The sequence below is a fragment of the Nelumbo nucifera genome, chromosome 3 (genome assembly GCF_055504915.1).
Source record: "Nelumbo nucifera cultivar China Antique chromosome 3, China Antique-T2T, whole genome shotgun sequence".
Classification (NCBI taxonomy): Eukaryota; Viridiplantae; Streptophyta; class Magnoliopsida; order Proteales; family Nelumbonaceae; genus Nelumbo; species Nelumbo nucifera.
In genome coordinates this window covers 42,587,349-42,613,265 of record NC_142651.1, presented here as the reverse complement: position 1 = coordinate 42,613,265, position 25,917 = coordinate 42,587,349, and the positions used below count along the sequence as shown (strand labels likewise).

The following is a 25,917-nucleotide window of genomic DNA, read 5'->3' as shown; positions in this document are numbered from 1 at the left end:
AACGGGCACATGGAGATGACCCACTTGATGGAGAATCCCCTGTATTCGGAATTCCTTTTCATTCCCTGGCCCCATGCAGCCTTATATCCTATCACTTATTCTGGCTTTCACCAATTGATGTTAACCATTCAAAGCTTCAACTTTTTAACTTTAAAAGTTTCCCAGAAAAAGGACTTTGATTTGGGCATGTGGCAAGGGCTTCTGGAGTGCAACTTGACTCATCTCACGGATAGGCAGGGTCAAGAGGGGAACACATGGGCCCTCTTTGGCCCCCATCCATGTTGCCTCGTGAATCATTTTGGGTCTCTTGCATTTCTTCTTAAAATCACTTGACTATCTAAATGCGTGTCCACACCTTTATTGAACTCTACAAGTTGTGGTATCACAATCTTGGGGTTGGGCTTCACACCTATTTTTTTCTTTCTGACCCTTGACTCCTTTTCCCACTGCAAGTATTCGGGAATTTGTTCTTCATAAAAGGTTTAATAATAGCTAGTTAATGGGTTGAGCTATTTTCATTGTAGAATATCAGTGGGCCGAACTTGGGCTGTTATAGGCCCAACATATGGGTCTCTCAGCCAAAATCTAAGCTGAAGTTGATCAGACGGTTGTCATTGTTAGTTACACTACATACTAAGGCTAAGTTTGGGAGCACTTATTTGAAAAATAAGTGTTTATGAGCGTTTGGTGAAAGCACACTTATTTTAAACAGGGATAGTATAGGTAATTTAAGAATGATGTGGCGAGCCATTATAGACCAAAAAGGAAATAAGCAGTTAAAAATTTAACTTGAACTTCTCAATTAGTGTTTATTCTTTGGGCTTGTTTCCCAAACAAAAATAACTACTATTGTGATCCCGGCCCAAAATAAGTAAGCAACAGTTCCACCATCAATTGGAGCTCGTAAATCCACCCCACTGCCCATTGGAACTAGTTGGGCCTTCAGCAAGTAAACAAGGGTAGCACCTGCCGCTGGGCTTTGACCAGCCTGGGCCCATCTCGTTGAGGGCCCGAAGCATGGCCCACCCGCAAAAGGCGCAAAGTGATGTAAAGTTCCACGAGATATAAAAATAAAAGTGCAACTGGGGAGAATTATCCATCCGATCGAGTTGGTTTGGGGCCCACACTCACCACCAAAGAAAAGGTAGGGAATCCAGCTCCTCGTCCTCCGTCCTCCCCATTACCGTGCTCCCGTTCTGACAGGAACGAGTGCGTGAAGACTGAAGAACAGCATGCGAAAAACGAAAAACGGATATACAAAAACGTCAGTCCGTCTTCTCTGCAACTCGGCTTCTTGTCTCTGTCCTGCTCTAACATCACTGCAATGGGCAATGCCACTCGGACGAAAATGGCGTTATTCACCATAGATTCCTAATTTTCCATGGTAAATGAACAAGGTTAAATAATAAAAATCATTTATTTTTGGCAGAAGATAAATTCAAAAAACACCAACCGTCCATCATCAATCTATTCTCTCTCTTGCTTTAGTTTGAATCTCTTTTTTTTATCGATAAGTGTTCCCAATTAAATCTGGATCAAGTTCCGTTAATAAGAGCGCGTTTTGTTCTATCTTGTTTAGAGCCTGATCGGTTTTCCTCCATGCAAGCAATGGTTTGATTTTAGTTGTTGATTGATTTTTAATTTGTTTTGCAATAAGTTTCTTGATGGGTTTCCAAGAAACCTAGTCCTTGAACTGGGTTTTGTTTTGATTTCTTTTTCCTTTTTTTGGAAAATTTAAAGTTAGGGTTCTGGCAGTGGGAAATTGGTGGAGCTTTGGTGGGTCAGAGCTACATTTTAATTTTTAAGTGGAATTTGAATCCTTAGAAGGTGGAATGGGATCGAGTAGTAGTAAAGATGCCGCGGCAGCGTCGTTGCCGTCGTCGTCTAAGGCTGTTCGTCGGACGAGATCGAAGGGAGCTAGGGTTTTCCAGCCTTCCTGTCTGGGCCGATCGTTTGGATCTTATGACAACGACAGTGGCGAAGAGGTGAGTGGTTTCTTCCTTTTTTTTATTAAATTTGTTTTCGTTTTGGGATCTTTCTGTTCGAATTATGGATCTTGTTTCTATAGCATACGCTTTACTGAAAATCCTGTTCTTTTATGGGATTTCCTTTGAAAATTCCTACTGCTTTGGAGGTGTTTGATGAAACATGCAGCAGTGTTTGGTTGTCATTTCATTTCATACTTTAAATCTTAGATACGTGATGCTTCAGTTCAGAGCTGGAGTACGAACTTGAAATAACCTTGCATGTATTTTCCAAGAGTTATACTCAGTAAGGATTATATATTTATATCGGTGCAATTAGTCGATGCTAGTGGTAATTGGTAATTTAAAATCTTTTTTCCCCTTTTTCTTATGCTGGTTTAGTAATTGGTTTGGATTGTGCATTTAAATGGGTCTTCGAGAAACTGAAATAATATTAGTTCACACTTTCAGAGCTCTGATCATCGGAACAAGGAAAATAGGAGTTTGAACAATGATACCTATACAGACCAAACTGGAATAGACTCTGATCAAGTGGAACGTGAATGCTATGGGAAGGTGAAGGTCCAACAACAAGCATCTAATGAGGTGCCTTCAATCTCTTCTGACAATGAGCTCGATGAATGGGGTCAAGAGAGTGTTGCTGATACCATCTCCAGATCTGGTAGCAGCTCTAACCGAGCTGCCTCTGGTCGATCCTTGAACCTTTCAAATCGCATTCGATCCCGCTTTAGTTTCATTCCTGGTAATATAAGCTTTAGGTTAAGCAGAGCATCTAGCTTGGGGTCATCAAGTGCTTATCCTCTTTTCTCTACAAGCCTCACAATTTCCAACAGTGAAGAAAGGTTTCATGTACATACTGGTCCTGCCAATATTTCAGTTAGCAGCAATGAAACTCATGAAGGGAGTGACTTGCTTCCTGAATGCACCATTAATAGACTACCTGCAACACAACATGAATTTACTTCTTCTGGTGTGCAATTAGACTCTTCAGCCTCTGGTTCTGTTCATTTGCAGGATGATGAAATCATTTCCACAGTGGATGTTGTTCAGAACAATGAGAACACAAGAAATGGAATTGATGTAAATGGGCATTCTCAGAGGAATCATACAGAGGTAGAGAGCATTGAAACAAGGCATCCAGATAGACGAATTGGAGGTCGAGAACCAGTTGAAAGAAGTGTCCGGTTTAGCCGAACAATGAGTGTTGGCAGGCTCCGTGACAGGGTTCTTCGCAGGTCCTCAATCTCTGATGGATTGTTTGGTCGTCTACACGAAGACAGTGAGGTTCGAGATTCTAGCCAGGGGAGTGGGAGACATGCCTGGGATGGTGTAACAGGGACATCAGCCTCTGACAGGAATGCTGAAACACCAACAACTTCATCTAATTATCCTTTATCCAGTATGCCAAGCTCCGTTGAAAGCATTCAAAATGACGAGGTAGAGCCCTCAAGAACAAGAGACACCAGATATCATGACATTTTGGAGCGTAGAACTGATTTTCTTGAGAGGAGAAGAAGAATAAGATCACAGGTTTGTTAACTTTTTTGCACCTAGCAGACATATAGCAACAGTTCTTATTAAGGCATTGTTAGTGCATTCAGTTCCCACCATTTGACTGGCCTGCCTAGGGCCTTCTTTAGCAAAATCTTGATTCTTATCGGATTATCCTGTCTGTTAATTCCTTTTAATAGGCAGAAAAAAACTGAATTTATAGATTTGCTATGGAATTCATCTGGTTAGATGAGTTTTTTGGTTGAGAAGATCCCCCCCTAAAACCTGTCAACTGGTCCATTTTATGCTCTGAGAAAGGCCTGCATTAAAACACTGTTGTTGCACTGTTCTTATGATTTTAACTGAAATCCTTTTCAGTTTCCTCTTATGCATTTTTTGGTCTAGCATACCTAAGAGAATTCTCCTTTTCCTGAAGTACAGGTCCGTGCACTGCAGCGGCTTGGTAGCCGCTTTGAAAATTTATCTGGACATGAGAGGTCATGTATTTTGGCAGGTCAGCATCGAACAGGGCGTTGTTCCTGCCGAACAAATGGCCGTTCCACCAATCCAGATGATGATAACAGTGCCAGAGCTAGCATATCAAGGATTGTTATGTTAGCAGAAGCATTGTTTGAGGTAGTACTGTTGTTCTTTGTTTTCAAGGTCTTTCTTCTCTCATTTTTGTTAATGGATGTAAGTTCAGGCTTCTATAACTATTTTAATTAGGTTCTGGATGAAATTCACCAGCAATCTGTGGTTTTATCTTCCCGGCCTTCTGTTTCTTCGATTGGCTCTGTTCCTGCACCAAAGGAAGTTGTAGAATCAATACCTGTTAAAATATACATGAAGTCACAAAAACATATGAATGAAGAGGCTGCACAGTAAGTATTTGCATGTATTGTTATTTGTTATGCATTTAATTTACTGTAGCATGTTTACAGACTAAAGAGTATATATTATTTGATGCATTATTTACAGTTTTACACAAGGGAGGGGGTATCATGACTTATTGGAAAGATCATTCATTTCCTTTCTTCAAATTTGCTAAAATACCATACTGTGCTACTAGGGAGTAATATGATAAGTTCTTCTGTATATGTGTCATCTTCAATTAAAAACTTAAAGTTAACAATAGATAAGTTATTCTGTTAGGAGCAATTGACTTAGCATATTGTAATTGTTAAATGCATAAACAACTCAACTGTTTTAAATGTAACAGTTGTGCAAAAGTTATTTGGAGGAACTTTTAAATGCATAAACAACTCAACTGTTTTAATCAACTCAGTTATTTCAATCATCATTGTCAAGTCATGAAGATGAAAGTAGGTGACAAGGGAGTTCTTAGGTGATGGATTTTTTTTTAATAACTGAATATTAGGCTAATTTCCTAGTTTTCATGGTAAATAGAAATCATTATTTACTAATAATTAATAGTAAACTTACTTATCAAAAAAATAATTAACAGTAATCTTCATCAAATAAGTACAAACTTCATATCAAAGCATAGAAAATCAATATATTCATGAGAAAAGTACAGTCTTCATCAAGAAGATTGCCCTAGGAAAAGAAAGTAAAAAACTCTGAAAATAAGAAGGGGCAGGGCACTTAAGGGGTTGAAGCTCAGCTTTTCTATATAATAATGGGTTGAAGTAGTAAAGAAAAATAATTTAAAGGCTCATAACATAACAATGAATATAGCACTGAACAGAAAAGAATTGTGGAATAGGATTCATGTAGATGATCTCATATTGGTTTGGACAAGGCTTAGTTGGGTCGAGAGAAGCTTATCTTTTAAGTAGTCTTTTGTTTATTTAATTTGTTATATCTCATGGGACCTATCTTTGCTTAATTTTCACTTATGTTGTTACAAGATTGCTTTCATCTGTAAACATGTTGTGGACATATTCTTGTGTCAGCAGGTACTTCATTACATTTTTTCCCTCTTTGCAATAACATGATACTTATTTTTTCACTTCTCTTTTTTTCTTGCTCTTCTTTTTGTGTATTGTTTGATTTACAGATGTTATATATGCCTTGTGGAGTATGAGGAAGGGGATAGCATGCGGATATTGCCTTGCCATCATGAATTTCACCAGACATGTGTAGACAAGTGGCTTAAGGAGATTCACAGGTACAACATGGACCAGAAGTTATCTTTGATATTTTTTGTTTGAGGAAATTTGATTTAATATCTAGATTATCAATAAATATTTGCATTACTGTTTATTATTATTATTCAGAAAGGATTGCAAGCTGGTTCTTTTGTCAATTTTAGAGGTTTATGGCAAGGAGAACTATCTCTCTCTCCTTTTTCACTAGTAACTGGGGTTCTTAATAAGTTTTTCAAAGGCAAAAAGAGTTGGAAATGATTGGCTATTTCAAAATGAATTAGCAAGGTGGAAAACTGGCAACCATTTTTCACCTACAATGCACAGAAGATGTCATGATTTCTTTTGGGGGTACCTTAAAAAAATCCTTTATTGCTTTGAAGTAACAATTTAGGTTGAACAGGAAAAATGGTCTAATCTTAATTAGGAAAGAGTAGGGGTGGAGTCAGAGGAATCTGATTTCGTTATCAGAGTTTAAAATTCTAAGCAAGAGGTTGGAGTGGAACCTGAGTTTGACAAGATTATTCCAAATGAAAACAGAAATTTTTCTGCAGTGTTGAAAAGGAATTTGCGAGAATTTCACTATGTTGGAGAGAAGGGAGGTATTTTTAATAAAAACAAGTGTACTGATGATGATTTCATACATAGTGGGAAATATGTTTTTGTCTCTTCTGAAAAGCATCCTTACAATTCAGAAAGTGTCATTGATATGTTGGTGGGAAAACTGGGTCCAATTTTGGGTAGAAAGAACAGTAGAGCGAGCAGATCTGTTGACCTTGAAGAGCCCAGGAGATAAAAAAATAAATACTACCTGCTCTGGAAAACCAAAGAGATCAAAAAATTATCATTTAGGTCACAAAGTCTTCTTTTGCCTGAAAGATGGTCTTTGTGGGGTAGCCGGGTAGGCCCTTGTAAATAGGTTGAACAAGGTTTATAAGAGGAAGGGTGCAAAGGGCAACAAGTGATATGGCATGGCTGCTGATAGATGCTTGTAATCTGATTGGAAGTTGCAACAAGTAGACAAGAGTCAATGGGACTATGGGTGTAAGGTTAGAATGTTCCTGTTGTTGAATTCAAGGATGATGGTGTTGGTGAATCAGGGAAAGCTACTAAAGATAATGATGAAGAATTAAAGAAGCAAGAGGTAGTGGTTGAGGTGATTCCTAACAAAGTTAGGTTGAAAAGAAGATTGAGTTAGAATTATTACCAAAAAAAGTTAGAAAATGTTGAGCAGGAAGTTCAAGTTAGTAAAACACCGGGACTCTTTGATGGGATGGGAGGGGTTTGCAAAGAAGAGCTGTTTTGGAGTTGGTGGCATGGTTTGCTATTCAGTCATAGGTCTGTTGAGAGTTTGGTTGGTTGAACAGTGTTTGATGGTTGTTTTTTGGTTTCAGTTGGTGAGATGTTAAGAATTATTAAGAATGGGGAGTTTGGAGGTTTTTTATTTGTTTGTTTTTTCCAGGTGATTTCTTGTCACCTTTCTTGTACCTTCTTTTTTATTGTTTATTAAATTTTATTTTATTATCAAAAAAAGTAATTTTGGACAAAGCGTAGAATATGCTATTAAAGATATGGGGAGAAGGGGTTCCTTGTAAAATTGGTTGGGTTGTGCTAAAGGCTCCCTTTATTTTTCTTAGCTGGTGCGCCTAGGCATGCTCTGAGAACCCCCTATTTGCTAATGTTGTTCATTCATTCATCCTAATAAAATATCTCCTTGAAAAGCAATTAACATTATAAATCATTATTTTTTGTGTGACAACTAAGAATTTAAGACCCTAACATGGACTTGTTTGGGCTTGCCTCAAGGGGCGTGGCACATAGGTGGCTCGTAGAATCAGGAATGTAATATGTTTTACATCACATTAGCTACTTGAAGTAATGCAATTGAGGAAAAAAAGAGATTGTGGATTTTACATGCTTAAAATGTTTATATGTTTAATTTTTTTATTTTCATTTGAATACGCTTTACATGTTATGCTTTAATTTAAGATAATAGGTTTTTTAAAACATTTATTTTAAATTTTAAGTTTATATTTTTTATTAATATTATGTTTAACATTTTTTTATTTTTCCCATTTTTGGCATTTTTTTAATTTCTAACATTTTTTAACTTTTCTTCTTTTTTTTTGTATTTTTTTCGCCTTGCTTCAAAAAGGCGCGCGCCTCACCTTGCGCCTTGCACTTCAGGCGCAAATTGGCCCCTATGCCTTTTTTTCTCCTTGCACTTTTAAAACATTGTTTTTATCACATTCTCTTGAGGAGGTAATCTAAGAGATGAAACTAAAGGCTTGTCTAGTGAACATGCTGCTACTAAACTCCAAATTTTTATTGGTAAAAAATCTCCAATTTCTTATAATGTCATCTGTTAGAGCTAACCAAATAAGGGTGGATTAGTCATTTTATTTCTGTTAAGTTATGTGCTTATGTGGCAGTTTTAATAGAGACTTCTTGTCCCATACTTAAGTGGGGGCAGTTTAGTCTTTGTACAACTAATTAGAGGCTAATTCATATTAGGGTCGACTGATGGGGTTTAGGCTATCAGATTCGACTCCTCTTCTTCTTCTTCTTCTTCTTCAAGCCACTGAGATAACATGGTATCAGAGCAGGACGTTGCTCTTTAAATCTCTGCTCGTGACTGCTGCTTCTTTCTATTCGTGACTTCTTTTTCTTCTCTCCGGACTACAAATGGAGAACACAGACTCGACCTAGGTCTGAGAACACTTCGGCCTCTCTTTCTCTGCTTAGAACTTGATTGCCTTTCAAGAGAATAACTCCAGAAATAAGTGGATGGTCAACTGAAGCTCTCCATCAAGGTTGGTTATCCTATTTTTTTTGTGGTGTTGGTGTTTTTGGTTGGAAAACCCTCAAAATCTGCTCGGACTGATCAGAACTTAAAGAACTAGGTTATTTGTAGCCTTGGTTCTTGGCAAAAGGCCCAAGAACAGGCTGTGTTTACAGTGACCGAATGGTGTAAAGGTTACTGTAGTGGTTGTAGTTGATGTCTTTGGGTTGGTTATCCTTTCTAGTTGGTGTTTCTGGTTGTTGGTTATCCTTTTTTTTTGTGTTGTTGGGTTGATGTCTTTGGGTTTCTGGTTGTTGGTTATCCTTTTTTTTTTGTGTTGTTGGGTTGATGTCTTTGGGTTTCTGGTTGTTGGTTATCCTTTTTTTTTGTGTTGTTGGTTATCCTTTTTTTTGTGTTGTTGGTTATCCTTTTTTTTTGTGTTTCTGGTTGTAGTTGATGTCTTTGGGTTCTTCTTCTTCAAGCCACTGAGATAACATGGTATCAGAGCAAGATGTTGCTCTTTAAATCTCTGCTCGTGACTGCTGCTCCTTTGTATTCGTGACTTCTTTTTCTTCTCTCCGGACTACAAATGGAGAACACAGACTCGACCTAGGTCTGAGAACACTTCGGCCTCTCTTTCTCTGCTCAGAACTTGATTGCCTTTCAAGAGAATAACTCTAGAAATAAGTGGATGGTCGACTGAAGCTCTCCATCAAGGTTGGTTATCCTTTTTTTTTGTGTTGTTGATGTTTCTGGTTGGAAAACCCTCAATATCTGCTCGGACTGATCAGAACTTAAAGAACTAGGTTATTTGTAGCCTTGGTTCTTGGCAAAAGGCCCAAGAACAGGCTGTGTTTACAGTGACCGAATGGTGTAAGGGTTACTGTAGTGTTGTAGTTGATGTCTTTGGACTGGTAGTGACCTCTAAAAAAAAAGGGTCAGACAGACCTGTACCATGTGGGACAGAGATGGTTGTGTGATGATGCTTTTGATGCTCACCCTTTATTGAGCAGCCTCAAGAGGGCTTGTGTGTGGTTAGTAAGTTGCTGAATTACTATAGTGGTGATTTATGGCTCTGTGTAATCAGTAGTGGTGTGAGCAAGAACAAAAGTTGTTTTTTTTTGTGGGGGGGGGGCCGGAAGGAATGGCCGAATTGCCTACATCAATTTTCTGCCTTGTTGGTGTTGTCTGAATGTTGGTTTACCTTTTGTTTTTAATCTAAATGATAGTTTGTGCACAGTGATGACTGATTGTGACTTGTTGTGAACCTATCACCTGAGTTTAGAGATTGCTGTAATGTTGCCTTGGCTGTTGTAGTATTTGGTTGGTGACTAAGAGTTCAGCATTAGAGATAACAGTGGGGGAGACATAATGGCAGCAACGGGAGATGATTTTAGTGATCAGAAACCGAGTGTGGTGATCCCCTCCGATTATTTGGGTGTGCAGAAGACCTCCATTAAACTTAATGGTGAGAATTATGTGCCATGGGCCAAGTCAGTGGAAGTTTTCCTCAAGGCAAAGAGGAAAGTGAAACATGTGAAGGAAGATAAACCATCAACTGACTCTCCAGGGTTTGATGACTGGGAACAGGAAGATGCTCAAATCATGACATGGTTATGGAATAGTATGGAACCCAAAATAAGTACCAACTTTATGTTCTTAGATACAACTAAGGACACAAGGGAACATGCCAAGAAGCTTTATTCTGGGTAGGATAATACTACAAGGGTATATCAGCTCTATTAGGAGTATTTCAATCTGCAGCAAGGGAATAAAACCCTAGAAGAGTATTATGCCAGTATGAAGAACCTCAAAAATGAACTCAATGTCTATCATCCCCTCACTCTAGATGTTAAGGTTCAACAACAACAGAGGGAACAACTAGATGTCACTAGGTTCTTAGTGGGGTTTCAATCAGAATATGAATCAGTTAGGGCCCAAATATTGGGAGGCTCTACTCTTCCTACACTTGAGGAAGTTTTTGCATGGCTTCGTAGGATTTCTTTGGGATCTACAAAGAATCCCCATAGTTCGACAGGTTAGCATTTGTGATAGCCAGAGGAGGTGGATGTGGTACTAGAGAGGGAGGACATGCTTCCTGAGGAGGTCGTGGTGGTTCCGTATTTGGTCGTGGTGGTGGTCGTGAGTCGGGGGGAGGTCATGGTAAAGGAAAAAGTAACTCTACAAGGAAATGTACCCATTGTGGCATGGACAGACATTCGGTGAATGTTTGTTATGATCTCCATGGCCCTCCTTCTACATGGGCTAATCATGCAGTAGCTGGTGGGGTTGATGTCAGTGATAACCAACAGGCAGATCTAACACCTTCCACATCTACATCTGTTTTCGGGAAGGAGATGGTGGGTGTACCGCGCAAGGAGTATGAGAGGTTCCTCCAAGCTACTTCACAGCATACTACAACCACCCTTACCCACTCAAGTATAGCTTGTCTGGCATCCAAACCCTCTCCCTGGATTATTGACTTTGGAGCCTTAGATCACATGATCGGGACTCCAGGTGTGTTCTCTTCCCTCTCTAAAACTTCCACATCTCAAACTGTTACCCTTGCCAACGATTCCTCTTCTCCCATCTGTGGTGTTGGTAATGTTGAGACGGCTTCTCTTTCTTTATCATATGTTCTATATGTCCCTAAGTTTCCATTCAATCTTATGTTTGTTAGTAAATTAACCAAGACTCTTAATTGCTCTATTACATTTTTCCCTTCATTTTGTGTTTTTTAGGATCTCAAGACGAGGAAGAAGATTGGTGGGGGGCATGAGGCTGGTGGATTGTATTACCTTGATGGTGGTGGATCGTCAGTTGCACTTCAGACTTCACTCACTCCTCTATAGTGGCATTGTCGACTGGACATCCATCTCTCAAGGCACTCAAGATATTGGTTCCGTCTTTGAGTCATTTATTGTCTTTACAGTGTGAGTCGTGTCACTATGGGAAACATCGTCGGGTTCCCTTCAGTCCTAGAGTTGATAATCGTATGTTGAGTCCTTTTGCTTTGGTTCATTCAGATGTTTGGGGTCCGATTAAAATAGTCTTATAATGATTACAAGTATTTGTCACTTTTATTGATGATTGTTCAAGGATGACATGGATTTATTTAATGAAAGAAATGAGTGAATTATTTTCCATTTTTCAAAAATTCCATGTTGAAATACGTACACAATTTGGTATTCCAATCAAAGTTCTTCGTTCAGATAACGGTCGTGAATACTTACTTCCTTTCAAAAGTATTTAGAACAACATGGCATCATTCATCAAACTTCGTGTGTATCCACTCCTCAACGAAGTGGGGTGGCTGAACGAAAGAACCGTCATCTCCTTGAAACTACTCGGTCTATTCTTCATCATATGAGTGTTCCTAAACGATTATAGAGTGATGTTGTATTTACTGCGTGTTTCCTTATTAATCAGGTGCCCTCCTTCATTCTTCATAGTCGGTCTCCCTTTTCTATTTTGTTCCCCACCTTGTCTCCCTTTCCATTAACAGCCTGCATCTTTGGTTGTGTGTGTTTTGTTCACAATCTGAGTCATGGGATAGACAAGCTGGATGCATGCTCTATTAAGTGTCTTTCTTGGCTACTCTCGGACTCAAAAAGGGTATAAGTGTTACAATCCCATTACTCGGAAGTGCTATGTCTGTCCTTATGTCACCTTTTTTGAGTTTGTCCCCTTCTTCTCGGGACCTAAAGCATCGGTGTCTCTACCTTTGCTTTCTCTTCCTCTTCCAGTCTGTGATCCCATTCCGGTTGTTCTAGTTGGCGTTGACCCTTCACCTCCTCCAGTGCATATCCCTACTGAACGACCACCAATCCGGCACGTGTATACTCGTCGACAGACACCGGCTCCTCCTCCAGCTTCTACCTTGTCTGCAGATCCTGTTGTTGCTCTTGTCCCAGAGCCTTCAGGACTTGATCTTCCCATTGCTTTACGGAAAGGTAAACGTAGTTGTACCCTCCATCCCATTTCCAATTTTGTTTCAATCTCTCGCATTTACGCTTCACATCGCCAATTTGTTTCACTGTTGTCATCTATTTCTATACATAGAATGTCCAAGAGGCTCTTAGCTCACCTAGGTGGCGGCAGGCAATGGAGGAGGAACTCTTTGCCCTTCAGCATACTCAAACGTGGGAGCTCATTACTCTTCCTCCCGGTAAGCATGTTGTGGGTTGTAAATGGGTGTATACTGTTAAATACTTGCCGGATGGTAGTGTGGAGCGTCTGAAGGCCAGACTTGTTGCTAAAGGTTATTCACAGTTTTATGGGGTGGACTATATGGAGACCTCTTTAGTGGTTAAGATTGGCTCTGTCCGTGTCTTAATTTCCTTGGCAATTATGTATGATTGGCCCTTGTTTCAACTTGACATTAAAAATGCCTTCCTTCATGGTGACCTTATGGAGGAGGTATATATGAAGCAACCACCTGGGTTTGTTGCTCAGGGGGAGGATGGTAAGGTGTGTAGATTGAAAAAGGCAATTTATGAGTTGAAACAATCGCCTCATGCTTGGTTTGAAAAGTTTAGTGAAGTGGTGAAGATTTTTGGAATGAAACGATGCCAGGTTGACCACTCGATGTTCAGTTATGATTCAGAAGCCAAAAAGATTTTATTAGTGGTCTATGTGGATGATATTGTCATAACTGGTAGTGACAAATTGGGGATCGATAAACTAAAGGTCTTTCTGCAAAACCATTTTCAAACAAAAGACCTTGGGACATTGAAGTATTTCTTGGGTATAGAAGTTGCTAGATCAAAACAAGGTGTAAACCTGTGCCAAAGAAAATATGTTCTTGATCTGTTGGATGAAACAGGATTGTTAGGTGCAAAACCGACTAAAACTCCCATGGAGCCAAATGCTAAGTTGAGCAGTGATACAGGGAAAATATTTGATGATCCTGGAAGGTATAGACAGTTAGTGGGGAAGCTGAACTATTTGACTATCACGAGACCAGACATCTCCTTTGCAGTCAGTGTGGTGAGTCAATTTATGTAGAACCCTTGGATACCTCACTGGGATGCAGTTCTTAGAATTGTAAGGTACCTAAAGGGAGCTCCAGGTCGTGGGTTATTGTACAAACTAGGAGGAAGACATGAAGTAATTGGGTATACAGATGCAGATTGGGCAGGCTCTGTGTCTGATAGAAGATCTACTACATGTTACTGCACATTTCTTGGAGAAAATCTTGTGACATGAAAGAGTAAGAAGCAAACGGTTGTGGCAAGGAGCAGTGCTGAAGCCGAATACAGAACCATGGCACACACTACATGTGAATTAGTATGGCTGAGGAACCTCCTACAAGAAATCGGGTTCTCCATGGATAGACCTATGAAATTGTACTGTGACAATCAACTTGCACTCCACATCTCATCTAACCCTGTTTTTCATGAGAGAACAAAGCACATAGAGATTGATTGCCACTTTGTAAGGGAGAAGGTCCTTACTGGAGAGATAAGCACAGAACATGTGGGCTCAGGTGATCAATGGGCAGATTTGTTTACAAAAGGCTTAAGCTCAGGGAGAGTGAATTATATATGTAACAAGCTGGGATTATATGACATACATTCTCCAGCTTGAGGGGGAGTGTTAGAGCTAGCCGAATAAGGGTAGATTAGTCATTTTATTTCTGTTAAGTTATGTACTTATGTGACAGTTTTAATAGAGACTTCTTGTCCCATACGTAAGTGGGGGGCAGTTTAGTCTTTGTACAACTAATTAGAGGCTAATTCATATTAGGGTCGACTGATAGGGCTTAGGCTATCAGATTCGATTGTTCCTTTTCTTCCTCTGGTTCGAACTGCTGAAGCCACTGAGATAACATCATCCATAGAAAATTGTCCAAACAAACTCATAGATGGAGGAGGTCTTTTGCTCGTGCTACCAGATGGAGACAGAAATTCGAGGTTGAAGCAAAGTCTTTTGCACTGGAGGAGATCAAAACGAGAAGGGGTTCAATCTTGAAGATTAATGAACTTTTGAAGGCAACAATCTTGCTAAAAGGCAATGGTCCCTTTTGGTTCAAGGGTTTCCTGGAGGGAGTGTTACATTTACTAAGGCAAGTGAACTAGAAGGTCTCGATCAAAGTTGATAGCATTGCTTACTAGGCAGAGTTATTGGAAAATCGAAAAGGAGCTTACGTGACACTTTTTGGGATCTTTGGGTCTGGTAAAATACCGTTGGTCTACATCCCAAAAGGAACAAACAAGAAGGGATGGGGGTTGATGATAGAAGCTCTATAGCAGTTCTTGGAGTTATCAGGGGACTTGAAACATTTCAGTGAATGCTCAAAGTTAAAAAGAAGAGAAGTTGGAAAAGAGTTTGAATGAGAAGAGAGCAGAGCGAAGCATTTTGGATTTCATGCAGAGGAAAGGAAAAAGACCGTTTTTGTACTCTCTTTGGTTGCAAGTGGGTTTCCCCTCAAGATGTGGCAGGGCTCTTCAACAGGGATTTTTTGAGTCAACCAAAAAAAAGAGGGAAGGTTATGTGGAAAGCTACAAAGGCAGTTATTTTCTGGGTGATTTGGGAAGAAAGGAACAACAAAATATTTTTGGACAGGAGTAGAACAATGAAGGAGGTAATTGACACCATCAAAATTAAAGTAGCTCACTAGGTAAGATCTATGCATATCTTTCAAGATTTCTCAATCATAGACATTATAAGATCTTGGACAGAAGTAGCAAAATCCTCAAGAGTGAAAGAGAAAGTAAGGATAGAATGGAAACCTCCAGATGGTAACAGGTTTAAACTGAATTTTGATGGAAGCTCATTTGGAAATCTGGGACTGTCAGGTATTGGGGGAGTAATCATAAATTCTGAAAGGAGAATATTAGCTTTGTTCTCTGGACCAATTGGCATGGGCAATTCTCTAAAAGCTGAGTTAATGGCATTGCTACAAGGAATGAAGATAGCTAAGCAACTAGGAATGAGGCATATTGAGGTTGAAGGGGACTCCAAGGTGATCATTTCTTGGGCTAAAAACAATAGAAGTATTTCGTGGACCTTCAAACAAGTGATAAGGGAAGTGGAAAAGGTTGCAAGGGAGGTAGAGGCTGAATTCAAATGGGTTAGAAGGACTGCAAATGGGCTAGCTGATTATCTTGCTAAACAAGGGGCTTTAAGGCAACAATTGTTTTTGGCTGCAATGTAAAGTGGGACAGAAATTTGTAAGTGTGGGTGCTTTACTCCCATACACAAAGCTGTAAAACCTTATTTTAACCTAATTTCAAATAAAATTCTCTTTTGCTGATAAAAAAAAAAAGAGGAAAGGAAAAAGACCGTGGAGGAGAAAGCTAATTTGATTGGTGATCAGATTGATTCAGTCTGATCATCCTCTGTGGAACCAAATCTTTTGTTGGAGGAAAAAGAAGATTGGGAAACGAAATTCGTAATCACAATTGGAACACCAAACCCTAATTGGGAAAAGACTCTAGAAAAAGTCCTAGAGGTGATGAAAATAACCTCACCTCCAATTGTAAGGTCATTTGATGAAGATAAAGCAATTCTAGATGTTCGGGGGAAGAAACCAGATACCTTAAGCTTTGAAACTGTTGAAGGTTGGGTGTTAATTCATAACTGGTGTCCCTTGTCAAACAAGTGGTTGCCGAAAGGAGGACCTATTATTGTCTGGCTTCGTGGTTTGTCCTTTCACCTGTGGAAGGAAGCAACGTTCCACAGAGTCGCTTCAGTCTTAGAGGTGTTTAATATTAAAGATTTGAAAGTGACAAAGCTTCGTATTGTTGGAGTTAAGCTGGAGTTGGTTCCAAGCTCACAGACGGGCTTTGGTATAGGGGATGGTTAGCGTCAGGAGATGAAGCGACACTCAGGCGTGAGAGGAGGGAGGAAGACGATGATGACGACGTGGATGGTTGGGTGAGATGTCGCGAAGGCAAAAATAGTGAGTGGTGCCATGTGGCAAAGAGAAGGTCAAAGGCACACTACAAGGGATTTCCTAAGAAGGAAACTCAACAATTTCTTCAGGGAAAAGCAAATCAGCTATTTTACTTGTTAGAGCAGCCGTGGATCTCAAAGCTGAAAGATCAAACAGATAGGAAATCATATGTAGAAGCTCTGTCAACAGGAGAAACCGTGCCCAACAAGTTAAGTGGACAGGCAGTAATGTTTAAAATTTTGGGCAATGTGGGGTGGGCGGAGGATCGAGTCAGGTTAGTTCAGCCAAAGAATAATGTGGTTCTAGAGGCACGTGACCCTTTTATGAGTCAGGTGCCTTGCTCCTTTGGGGGACAGTATTTGTGGTGTGTCACCATCCCCCTTGGCTGGAAACCCTCCCCCCAACAGAAGGTTGCAACGGCAAAGTAGAGCTCCTCCTCATCTTGGGAAGCTTATATGGGAAATCCTAGAGGTCAAAAAACTAACATGATGGCTCGACGGCTGCTGTCTGAAGGAAACTCGATTACTCCAGATAGACCAAACCCAAAATATAACAGGGCTCTAAGGGAGGACTTTGATGAAGACCGTGAATAGGAAAATTTGGAAACTAACTGCGGTGAGGAAGTCAACCAACCCTCCAGCATTGGAAGTCTTGATTCGAACAAAGCTCAAAAAAGGTTAAATGAGGATGATTTAAGTACGGAGATTCTGTTTGAAGAACACTCCTCGTCTTATACTGCTCAGTTGAAGGATTGTGGTTCTGCTGAGGCTGCTACTAACTCTGATGTGTCCATGACTGCGATTGAGGGAGACAAGTTTAATGACCAAACTAAGAGCCAAAGGATGAGTGAGAAGTGAGAACACAAGGGAGTTCGGATGTAACCATGAGGAAAGCACAGAAGCATAAGGGATACGCCACTTTGTAGCAGAACAGTGCTCACTTTGGGGCTTGAGTTGTGATGTTTGGGTGGTACTGAATGAAGTAGTTTTTTTTTTTTTTGGATCAATAACAGAAACTTTATTAAGACTTATGAAGCTTTAGGTACAAAAAAGGGGGAGATAAAGAGTCTTATCTCCCCATCAGAAAATTACAATGAAAGAAGATTAAAAATTAGCCCAAAAAATAGCCTCCCTATTCACCCCTTGCTTGGCCAACCCATCTGCAAAAGAATTAACAGTCCTTTTCACCTAGCTGTATTGTATCTCAATTCCTCTACATAGCCATAAGAATTTTTTCTTTTCATTATTGTAACTCCACAAGCCACTGTCATTTTTCTTCAACCAGCTAATCACCACCTTTGAATCACCTTCCAAAATCAGCCGACTGATATTTAGTTCCCTTGCTCTTTGAACCCCTTCCAAAGCTGCAAGGATCTCAGCCCTAATAGAGTTTCCTTCTCCAATAGGGCCAGAGAACAGAGCAATAACAATCCCTTCCTCATTCCTGAAAACTCCCCCAATCCCAGAGGAAAGATGAAGTAGTATTTCTGGAGGATTAGTGACAATTTGGGACCCTTGTGTGCTCTCAAAAGTAGGATAGAAGGTGGGGATGATGGAAGATTGAGAAGACTGTGGCACCATCAGAATATCTGTTGCAGATTGGGTATTCATCTTTCCTGAGTTGGATTATGTCTGTCGATCAGAGCTAGGGGCTGACTTTTGGAATTTTTTGTGTTCTATTTGCCTATGCCTCGCTGTTCCCTCAACACCAGAGTTAAAGGTGTTTATACTAAATTTTTTATATGTTAAAAAAATAAACACCTTATACTAAATTTTTGAACACATCATCCCCCTGAGGTCCTCCCAAAGTTTGATTTTATTACTAGAATAAAGGTCATTGTGAATAAAACTCAGAAAAGAATGTAACAAACTTGCAATGGACTTCTACAAGAAAGCTAATGTAGCTCTTGAAGACAGTCAGAGTCCCAACCATGGTTGGAATCTTAAAGGTGGGTAAATAATAGATGGGAACGTTTGCTAAGGTTGACTTAATTAGTGTGATTCTAGTTTCCAAATAGATTTAAGACTTGTTTGAAGCCACCAACTCTTTTGAAAATCTGTCCATAATCAGATACCAAAAAGCAAACGACCTAAGATTACCAGGTAACCTGGAGTGTTCCACTGGCCACTCTCCCCTCGAACAACCCAAAATGGAAGATACTCTCTTAATTTCACTCACCTTATTAAAGGCTCCAAGTTCCCCTAGCTCCTTCCTCCTTCATATGCTCACAAAATAATATGATATCATCCATAAGTTGTTGCCTGTAGGTGAATAATCAGTGTCCCAATGGATGAAGACTGAAGAGAAAGGGAGAGAGAGTATCACTTTTTCTGAATCCCTCTTAGCTTTAAGGAAATCTTTGACTACCCCATTGATCAAGATTGAGAAATGAACCAATTTAGTACTAGTAAATCCTTTAATTTACTTCCTCCATCTTTCCTCAGGATAGGGATCTGCCACCAACAAAACGCTCCCAGCAATGACCCACCAGACCACTGCAGCTGCATATTGGGAACATCTCCCCTGTCGTTCATGGGGAGATGTTCCGATGTACGGCTGCAATAGCTGGTTGGGATGTTGTTGGGACCGTGTGTTGATAGCTGATCTGAATTTCTTCCCTCAAACCCATGATTCTCCAACACCTCATCTAGGAAGGACCAATCTACCAGAGCATATTCCTTCTCCAAACCTAATTCGTAATCCCAACCTTTGTTGTCACTTCTTCTCATTTCTTCTAAACATCATTAGCAATCAAACTCTGATCAATGATCTGTCTATCCTTAACAAAAGCCCCTTCAATAGGTGAAATTAAGGTGGGGAGGACCTCTCTTAACCTCAAGGAAAGGGTTTTGACGATAAGTAAGGGCAATAAGGCTGATTGATCTAAAATCTCTAGGGTAGATACTAGATAGCATCTTTATCCTTTGGAATTAAACCAATGAAAGTGAAGTTGGTATAAATGTTGATTATACCCCTCTTATGGAACTCTCTACAAATTGCTAATAGGTCCAACTTAATCACATCCCAACATTCTTGGTAAAATGCCAAGTTGAAACCATCTGGGCTAGGGGCTTTAGATTTCTCCAAAGCATACACTGTCCTCTTAGTCTCTTTGATCTTGAATGCTTTCTCTAAAAGGCCAGGTGGGGGTTCTGGGTTCCCTCAAACTGAGGTTCATCTAGACCCGCAATTCTCAGTCTAGGGGGCGGTAGCATACAAAGGATATATTTAAAATGGTCCACCAAGCATCTAGCAATCTCTTCCCCTTTACCAAAAAAGCTTCCCCCTTCATTCTTTAGTCTAGAAATGAAATATAACTTCTTTTATCAGTCGTGGTTCCTGTGGCAGTGATGGAGGTCATCCATGGAAAATCTTAATGGTTTTTTGAGGATCTATAAAAAGCAACCGTCTTAGAGCACAAATGCTCTTCATGGATCAAGGCTTGGTTTCTCATTTGGAGCTGAACAATCTGCAGGTGGAATGAGATTGTCAAGTTGTAATTGGTTGAATGACCTCTGACACTGAAGGCCTTTTGTGCCTTAAGGCACTATTTTAGAGATGCATTATCTTTGGCTGCTAGAGCAAACATCTTTCTCAGATGGATTCCCAGATTAGCAATTGATCTAAGTGTATAGATTAAAGTGAGAGGAGGTTGGAAGTGCTGAACTATATTGTGGGGCATTGGGCTTGGGAATCTTGGCTTCTGATTCTATGTTTCTGTAATTTCTGTGAGATGGGTCTGTCATATTTTTTTGGTCCCTTTGATCCTTTTTTTTTATGCAGGGGTGTTTGTATCCTTTTTCTTTTTTATTATCTTTTAATATTTTCTATTAATACACTCCTTTGATTATGTGCTACTGATAAAAAATATATGTAACTAGTAAACAATGCTTTTTATTGGGGTCCCGGGGAGTTTCAAGGGTTTATCTAAGGAGAATGCTAAATGAGTTAATCCAACAAGTTCATTCTACATTTTTTTTCATGGTGATCATGGTACAGTATTTGCAAGTGAGTTGGCAATATTAATCCCCCCAGAATGGAGGTGTTTGGTTGGTGCTTCTTGGTAGCATAGTTGTCAAGGTGATGCAGCAACAACTAGGTGACAAAGCATCTTTGGAGATTACTTAAACCTCGCCTCATAGCTTTTTTGTTCAAGGCGCTATATAGTATTTTTTATTTTCTAAGATCATAATTATAAAATACATTATTACACTAAATTATTCATTATGTGGGTTTATATACTAGTTTCTTTTTTATTTTCTTTTTGTTAGGGTTACAATCAACACATGTCTGTGTAGTTGTATTAAACTCTTGAAGACTTCATAACCTGAACTGTTAAACAAGGAAGAACATAAACTTTTATCCAATCAATTTTTCTTCTTCTTCTTCTTCTTCTTCTTCTTCTTCTTCTTCTTCTTCTTCTTCTTCCTTTTATTTTCTTCTTTTTCTTCTCATGAATATGTTGATTTTCTATATTTTAATATGAAATTTAATACCTATTTGATGAAGATTACTCATAATTACGAGTGAAAGATGATTTCTGGTTGCAATGAACCTAGGGAGATACTCTATTTAGGCTTTTTTATTTAGAGAAAAAAATCCATTGCCTAGGTGACACCTTGGCAACAAGGTGCCTCCTTTAGCTAGTGTCACCTTGGTGCCTTATAAGCTATGATTGGTAGTCTGCTGACTGCTGATGCTGGATCATCAGCTTGCTATGCAAACATTGTGAGGAACTGAGGATTGTATGGTATATTTCATTATGTGTTGCAGTTTCACGTGTCATATCTAGTATATTTCATTTTTGGGGGAGTTGATATTGTCTATTGGAGCCTGCTAAGTGTTTGGCTCGAATTCAAATTAGCTGAATGTGATGGCTGTGTAGTGGGTTGTGGAACCAATGACAATGCCCCACGCAAGCCATAAAATACATAGGGCTCACAGTGAGAGGTTGAATGATTGTGGACCCAATATATTTTAACTGGTGTGGGGCATTATCATTGGTTCCACCACAGCCCACTGAACAGCTATTGTTTCTGCTAATCCTATTTTGTTTGGCTATTGGCCTAAGAAAGCAACCTAATATTATAGAATTTGGTGACTAATTGATTGTGGGGGTTGTGAAATGAAGTGACAAAAGATTCTTTAATTTATTTCTTTAATTGTTTAAGGTGTGTGTGTATGTGTGTAGTAACCAGATTAGAAATTTTGTTAGCAACCCAGTAAATTCAATTTACACAGTAATCTATTTTTTTTGCAACCCTTGTCAGTCATAGGACTAGTCCCCAGTCCCAAATCCCAATAGAATTTGAGTCTGGGTCTGCTAGTAACAAAACAATGTGTGGCATCACAGTTTTATGTCATCTGTCTTCACATGAGAAAGTGCACTTGTGCATGTATTTTGAACACTCAAATGTGTTGGACTTGGAAGAAAGGTGGCAGAAAACTGACGTGTCTAGCATTGTTTGTTACTAGCAGACCTTGACCTGAATTAAACTTACTCCCTGGTCAAGTCATCTGTCTTATGTGGTGTTTTTCATCCTTGCCTATATTCATCTGTCTTATAACCACTTAGAATGTGTTTCAGAAGGCATTCAGAAAATTTAAGATCTTTGTCCTCTACCAAAATCCAAATCCCATTGAAGATCATCTTGATCAATAACAATGTGAAGTGAGATAGACAAGCCTTGTATTATTGTTGTTATTGAGGTCAATCTGGAGACAAGGACCAAGCCTTATATTATTATTGTTATTGAGGTTTTTGTAGTTAAAAAATGGGGGAATCTAGGGAATTCCAATTTAAAGGGTTCATTTCTCCACCAAAAACCCTCCCAGAAGTATACCTGGTCTCCTTTAGAGGGGACATAACAGATGAAAACGTGAAATGATTTATAGAGGGAAAAACTTTTCCTAATTAAAGAGTGTTATCCTTCTAGATAGTTGTATCCCAATTGTTGTTATCAAACCATCAATGCTGCTAATAAGCGTGCCTACAACTTCTATTTTTTCTTCAAAAAAAAAGCTTTTATTTTATTATGTTTTTAAAGATACTCGTATATCCCTTTATGCTTGCAGGGTATGTCCACTTTGTCGTGGGGATGTTTGCAGATCTGATTCGTTGCCATCATCCATGGAAATTTGAGATTAAAAAAAAATGAGCCAAATGCTCTCACCATGATATCCATAGTCCTGAAGGACCTTACGTTCCTTGAAGACCATAACTGTTGATGGGCAAAGTGCATCCCATCTCTTTTCAGAATGATGGCTTCTTTCATGGTGCTTTGGGAAGTTTAGTCTACTTCTGCCTAAGGCATCTCCTTGTTTGCTCTGGCCAGATAAAAATCCAGCACAGGTAGAAATTGACGGAGCTGCTTGCTCTTTGCCGTTGCTACAAAATGGGAGCTTAGAACATCTCATTTAGGGAGGTTCATTGTCAAAATCTGTTTAATATATAGCTTTGCTTCCTCAAGTGTTCAAAGATGTTTTTGATTTGTCAATTGTCATCTATGCTGTCCTACAGTAGGACTGTAACAGTCCTAGAGGGCCCTGCTGAATCTAATTTATAGCAAGTTTTAGAAAACAATTGCTGATATGGGCACCTCTAAATTTTCACTTACAATTGTATTGTGGATCAAAATCTTTGAAAAAAAAAGTGATTTCCTCTAGTTGCAACTTATACCCCCTCAGTCCTCTTTTGACTTTTAGACATCCAGTACTTTTCATTGATTATTATTATTATTGTCGAGGAGAGATTCATCAATGGTGAATTTTTTTTTTCTTTTAATTTTATTTTCCTTTTTTGTTACTTTCATACAAAACCAGGCTTCCAAATTACATTTATGGTTTTCTATTTTCATTTTATTATTCATTAAATTTATCATTTATTTAGATTTCCAACATCATTCTGAAAAGCTAATTTCAATCAGAATAACATGAGAAAAATATAAAGAATTTATTTTTTTGTCCAAAGAGTTCTCTGCACTGCCTAGTTGGCCTGGGGATTTTTAGTCTTTTGGGAATCATACCCTTGTGCTAATTTTCCCCAAGTTTTAACGGTAGAATCAAGCTGATGATTTGTGTTACTGGGCATATGATAAATAAACCAAAGAATGCACATAGTGCTTGCTGGCTGAATCAGGCAATTTCTATTACACCCCATTATTAAAAATGAGAATGATCAACGTCTCTTCGTCGAACACCCTGATTTTTATTTTCAACTTTACCCTTATTCAAAAGACCCTTATTTCACATTTCCAATTTTATTTATGAGAATACCTTGTGAAAAAAGCACATTTATATGTTAAAAAGAGCAGCAGAATAGGCAGATAGAAAAACTAGAATATTTTGGGCACTTGTTGCAAATGGAATGCAAAGTGTTTTGCTTAAAAGTTTTCAAAATACACTGATGCCAAGAGGTTTCGTCCCGTGTTTGTGTGTTCAAAGGAGTTTATTCAAGGCTAAAATCAGTTTTGTTTCTCTCATCAAAACCATTATTCTCTCTTGTCATGTTCGTTCCTGATTGTTGGAAAGCACACAACTATTGCTGATCGGGTAGGACAAATCAGACGCCATTAACCTTAGGTTCCACCGTTCCAGCATTCCAACATCTTGCTAGAGAGTTGCATAGCAACTTAGCAAGTACAGTACTTCTACCGAATGTATTTTTAATTTTAATTATTTGATTTATTTCTCTAAAAAATAAAAGATGTTGTAGAACCCATCAATTAAACATAGTCATACATGTTCGAACTTCAATTAGATGACCTGCAGGTTAAGTGGTTCCTAAAACATGATCCATGTATTCGGTTGATTGTTGCGAAGACATTTTGCCATTAATTGACAAAATTAACTTGAGGTATCCAAGAGTTATAAAAATCCATGATTTTCTTGGCCCAAGTAGATCATAATTGACCGTTTACCTTACCTTCGTATTTGATGCATTTAGATGACTCCTTCCATTGATATTTTTATCCATGCCATCTCCTACTCAAATATCAATTCTCCAAGTTTTGGAAGAGTCCACTTCTGTTAACCAATTGTCACCCAACAATTTCCATCCATTGAAATTTCATAAAATTACAAGTTTTGGAACATAGTTCAATCTCCAGTGTGGCCCATATTTTATAAGTTTAATATAGAAGAACGTGTTTTATTGATGTGTTTCTGCTCTATGGGGCTAAACAATGGAGAGTAGCCCATTGTGGTTGTATATTAGGGGACTATAGTATCCCGTTTTGTGAAACATGTTATGAAATGCTAATTTAGCGTTCAAATGTATATTATATTGTTGCTTTAATTGGCTACATGATTTTATCATTAATCTTAAATGGCTATTTTGCTTTCATGTTGAGAGGTTAAAAAGATATCTTGGGCCTGTGTTTTAAATTGTTTTTTCTTTTATTATATCAATGAGGCCATTTCCTTTAATGGTTATTTCTATCTAACAAGTCACGTAGCATATCTTTAATCTATTTTTCATTATAATTAATACGATTCAATCAGTGTTTATTTCGTTTATTTAATTTGGTCGCTTTTATGGTTATTGGTTCATTGCTAATCTATTGGGCCACTTAAATTGCACAGCTCCTTCAAAGAATTTTTTTTTAGTTTCTGCTAATCTCTTTGTGGAAAGGTAATGTCATTATACGATGGTTTTCAAAACCAGACCGGATCGGATGGTCGGACCGGAAAAACCGGGAACCAGTCAGGTGACCAGTTCCGCTTTTCCCCAAAATCGGATTTTCTATAAAAACCGTTTAAACAGTTTTGACCGGTTTTCTTTTCTTTTCTTTTCTTTTTTGTCAGAACAAGCCAACCATTCGGGTCGAACGATCAAACTGTTCGACCCAGTAACCGGACCCCTGACCAGTTCGGTCTCCAGGTCGGTTTTAAAAACCATGCATTATATTGTATTGAAAAGGCAAAAGCCCCTATACAACAAGGTGCTACACACCACTATACTATGTGATCAATCCACGACGGTCTACAAAAAGGAAACTAAATAAAAAAATAATAATAATGGATTTGCCTTTAAAAAGCCTATTAGTCGTCAACCAATAATTAATTGAACTGGTGAATTATCCTTTCCTCTTTTTACCCTAAGGCTGCATTTAGAAACGATACAAATAGAGTCTAAATCCCGGTTCAGGGTAAATTTGCACTCTATTTCATTTTTGCCTGTGTCAACATTACATTTATGCATTGACAAATGACAGACCAATGCATATTTACATTGATAATAAGATGTAAAGGTGCATCAATAAAAAAGAAGTAAATTTGCATTCAAGTGGGCTTTTGATTAAAAAAAAAAGCATATGCTTTATTGGAATTCATGTTTGCATCCATTACAGCTAAAAGTTTGTTTGGCAAGAAGGTAAATTTGTTAGTGCAAAACTAACCCAATTTTGCAATTATATGAACCGTTTTACACTCTGCACATTTGCATTCACACTTATTTGCATCTTTTTAAATGCAGCCTTATATTTTAGCTATATGAAAAGTTTTATTTTCCAGTTGCTATTTATTTTCTAGTAGCTAAAAAAAGGGAAAATTCCTTATCAGTACCATGTACTTTGGCTTGAGTGACAATTTGGTCCCTGAACTTTAAAATGCGACGATTCAGTACTCAAACTTTCAAAATGAGACAATCTA

General features: G+C 38.7%; 1 protein-coding gene across 13 annotated transcripts; it reads left to right on the top strand.

The window, feature by feature from the left end:
- The first annotated feature begins 1,143 nt into the window (after positions 1 to 1,143).
- LOC104603919 (uncharacterized) lies at positions 1,144 to 22,858 on the top strand. Of its 13 annotated transcripts, XM_088899821.1 has the most exons (8): positions 1,147 to 1,384; positions 1,741 to 1,985; positions 2,436 to 2,834; positions 3,000 to 3,515; positions 3,918 to 4,112; positions 4,203 to 4,357; positions 5,497 to 5,607; positions 11,108 to 22,397. In XM_088899821.1, exons 2-8 carry the CDS (start codon positions 1,833 to 1,835, stop codon positions 11,301 to 11,303), a joined length of 1,725 nt encoding a protein of 574 aa, XP_088755947.1. In that variant the 5' UTR covers positions 1,147 to 1,384; positions 1,741 to 1,832; the 3' UTR covers positions 11,304 to 22,397. The 13 variants fall into 13 exon arrangements, with proteins under 13 accessions (XP_088755943.1, XP_088755947.1, XP_088755941.1 ...); XM_088899817.1 differs by having other exon boundaries at positions 1,144 to 1,384; positions 2,436 to 3,515; positions 4,224 to 4,357; XM_088899815.1 differs by having other exon boundaries at positions 1,149 to 1,384; positions 1,745 to 1,985; positions 2,436 to 3,515.
- Positions 22,859 to 25,917: the final 3,059 nt, after the last annotated feature.

Coding starts and splice junctions, on each gene's coding strand:
- LOC104603919 (XM_088899815.1), top strand. CDS start 1,833: ATGGGATCGAGTAGTAGTAAAGATGCCGCGGCAGCGTCGTTGCCGTCG. Junction 4,358..5,496: donor ATGAATGAAGAGGCTGCACA/GTAAGTATTTGC, acceptor TTTGATTTACAG/ATGTTATATATGCCTTGTGG. Junction 5,608..11,107: donor TGGCTTAAGGAGATTCACAG/GTACAACATGGA, acceptor TGTGTTTTTTAG/GATCTCAAGACGAGGAAGAA.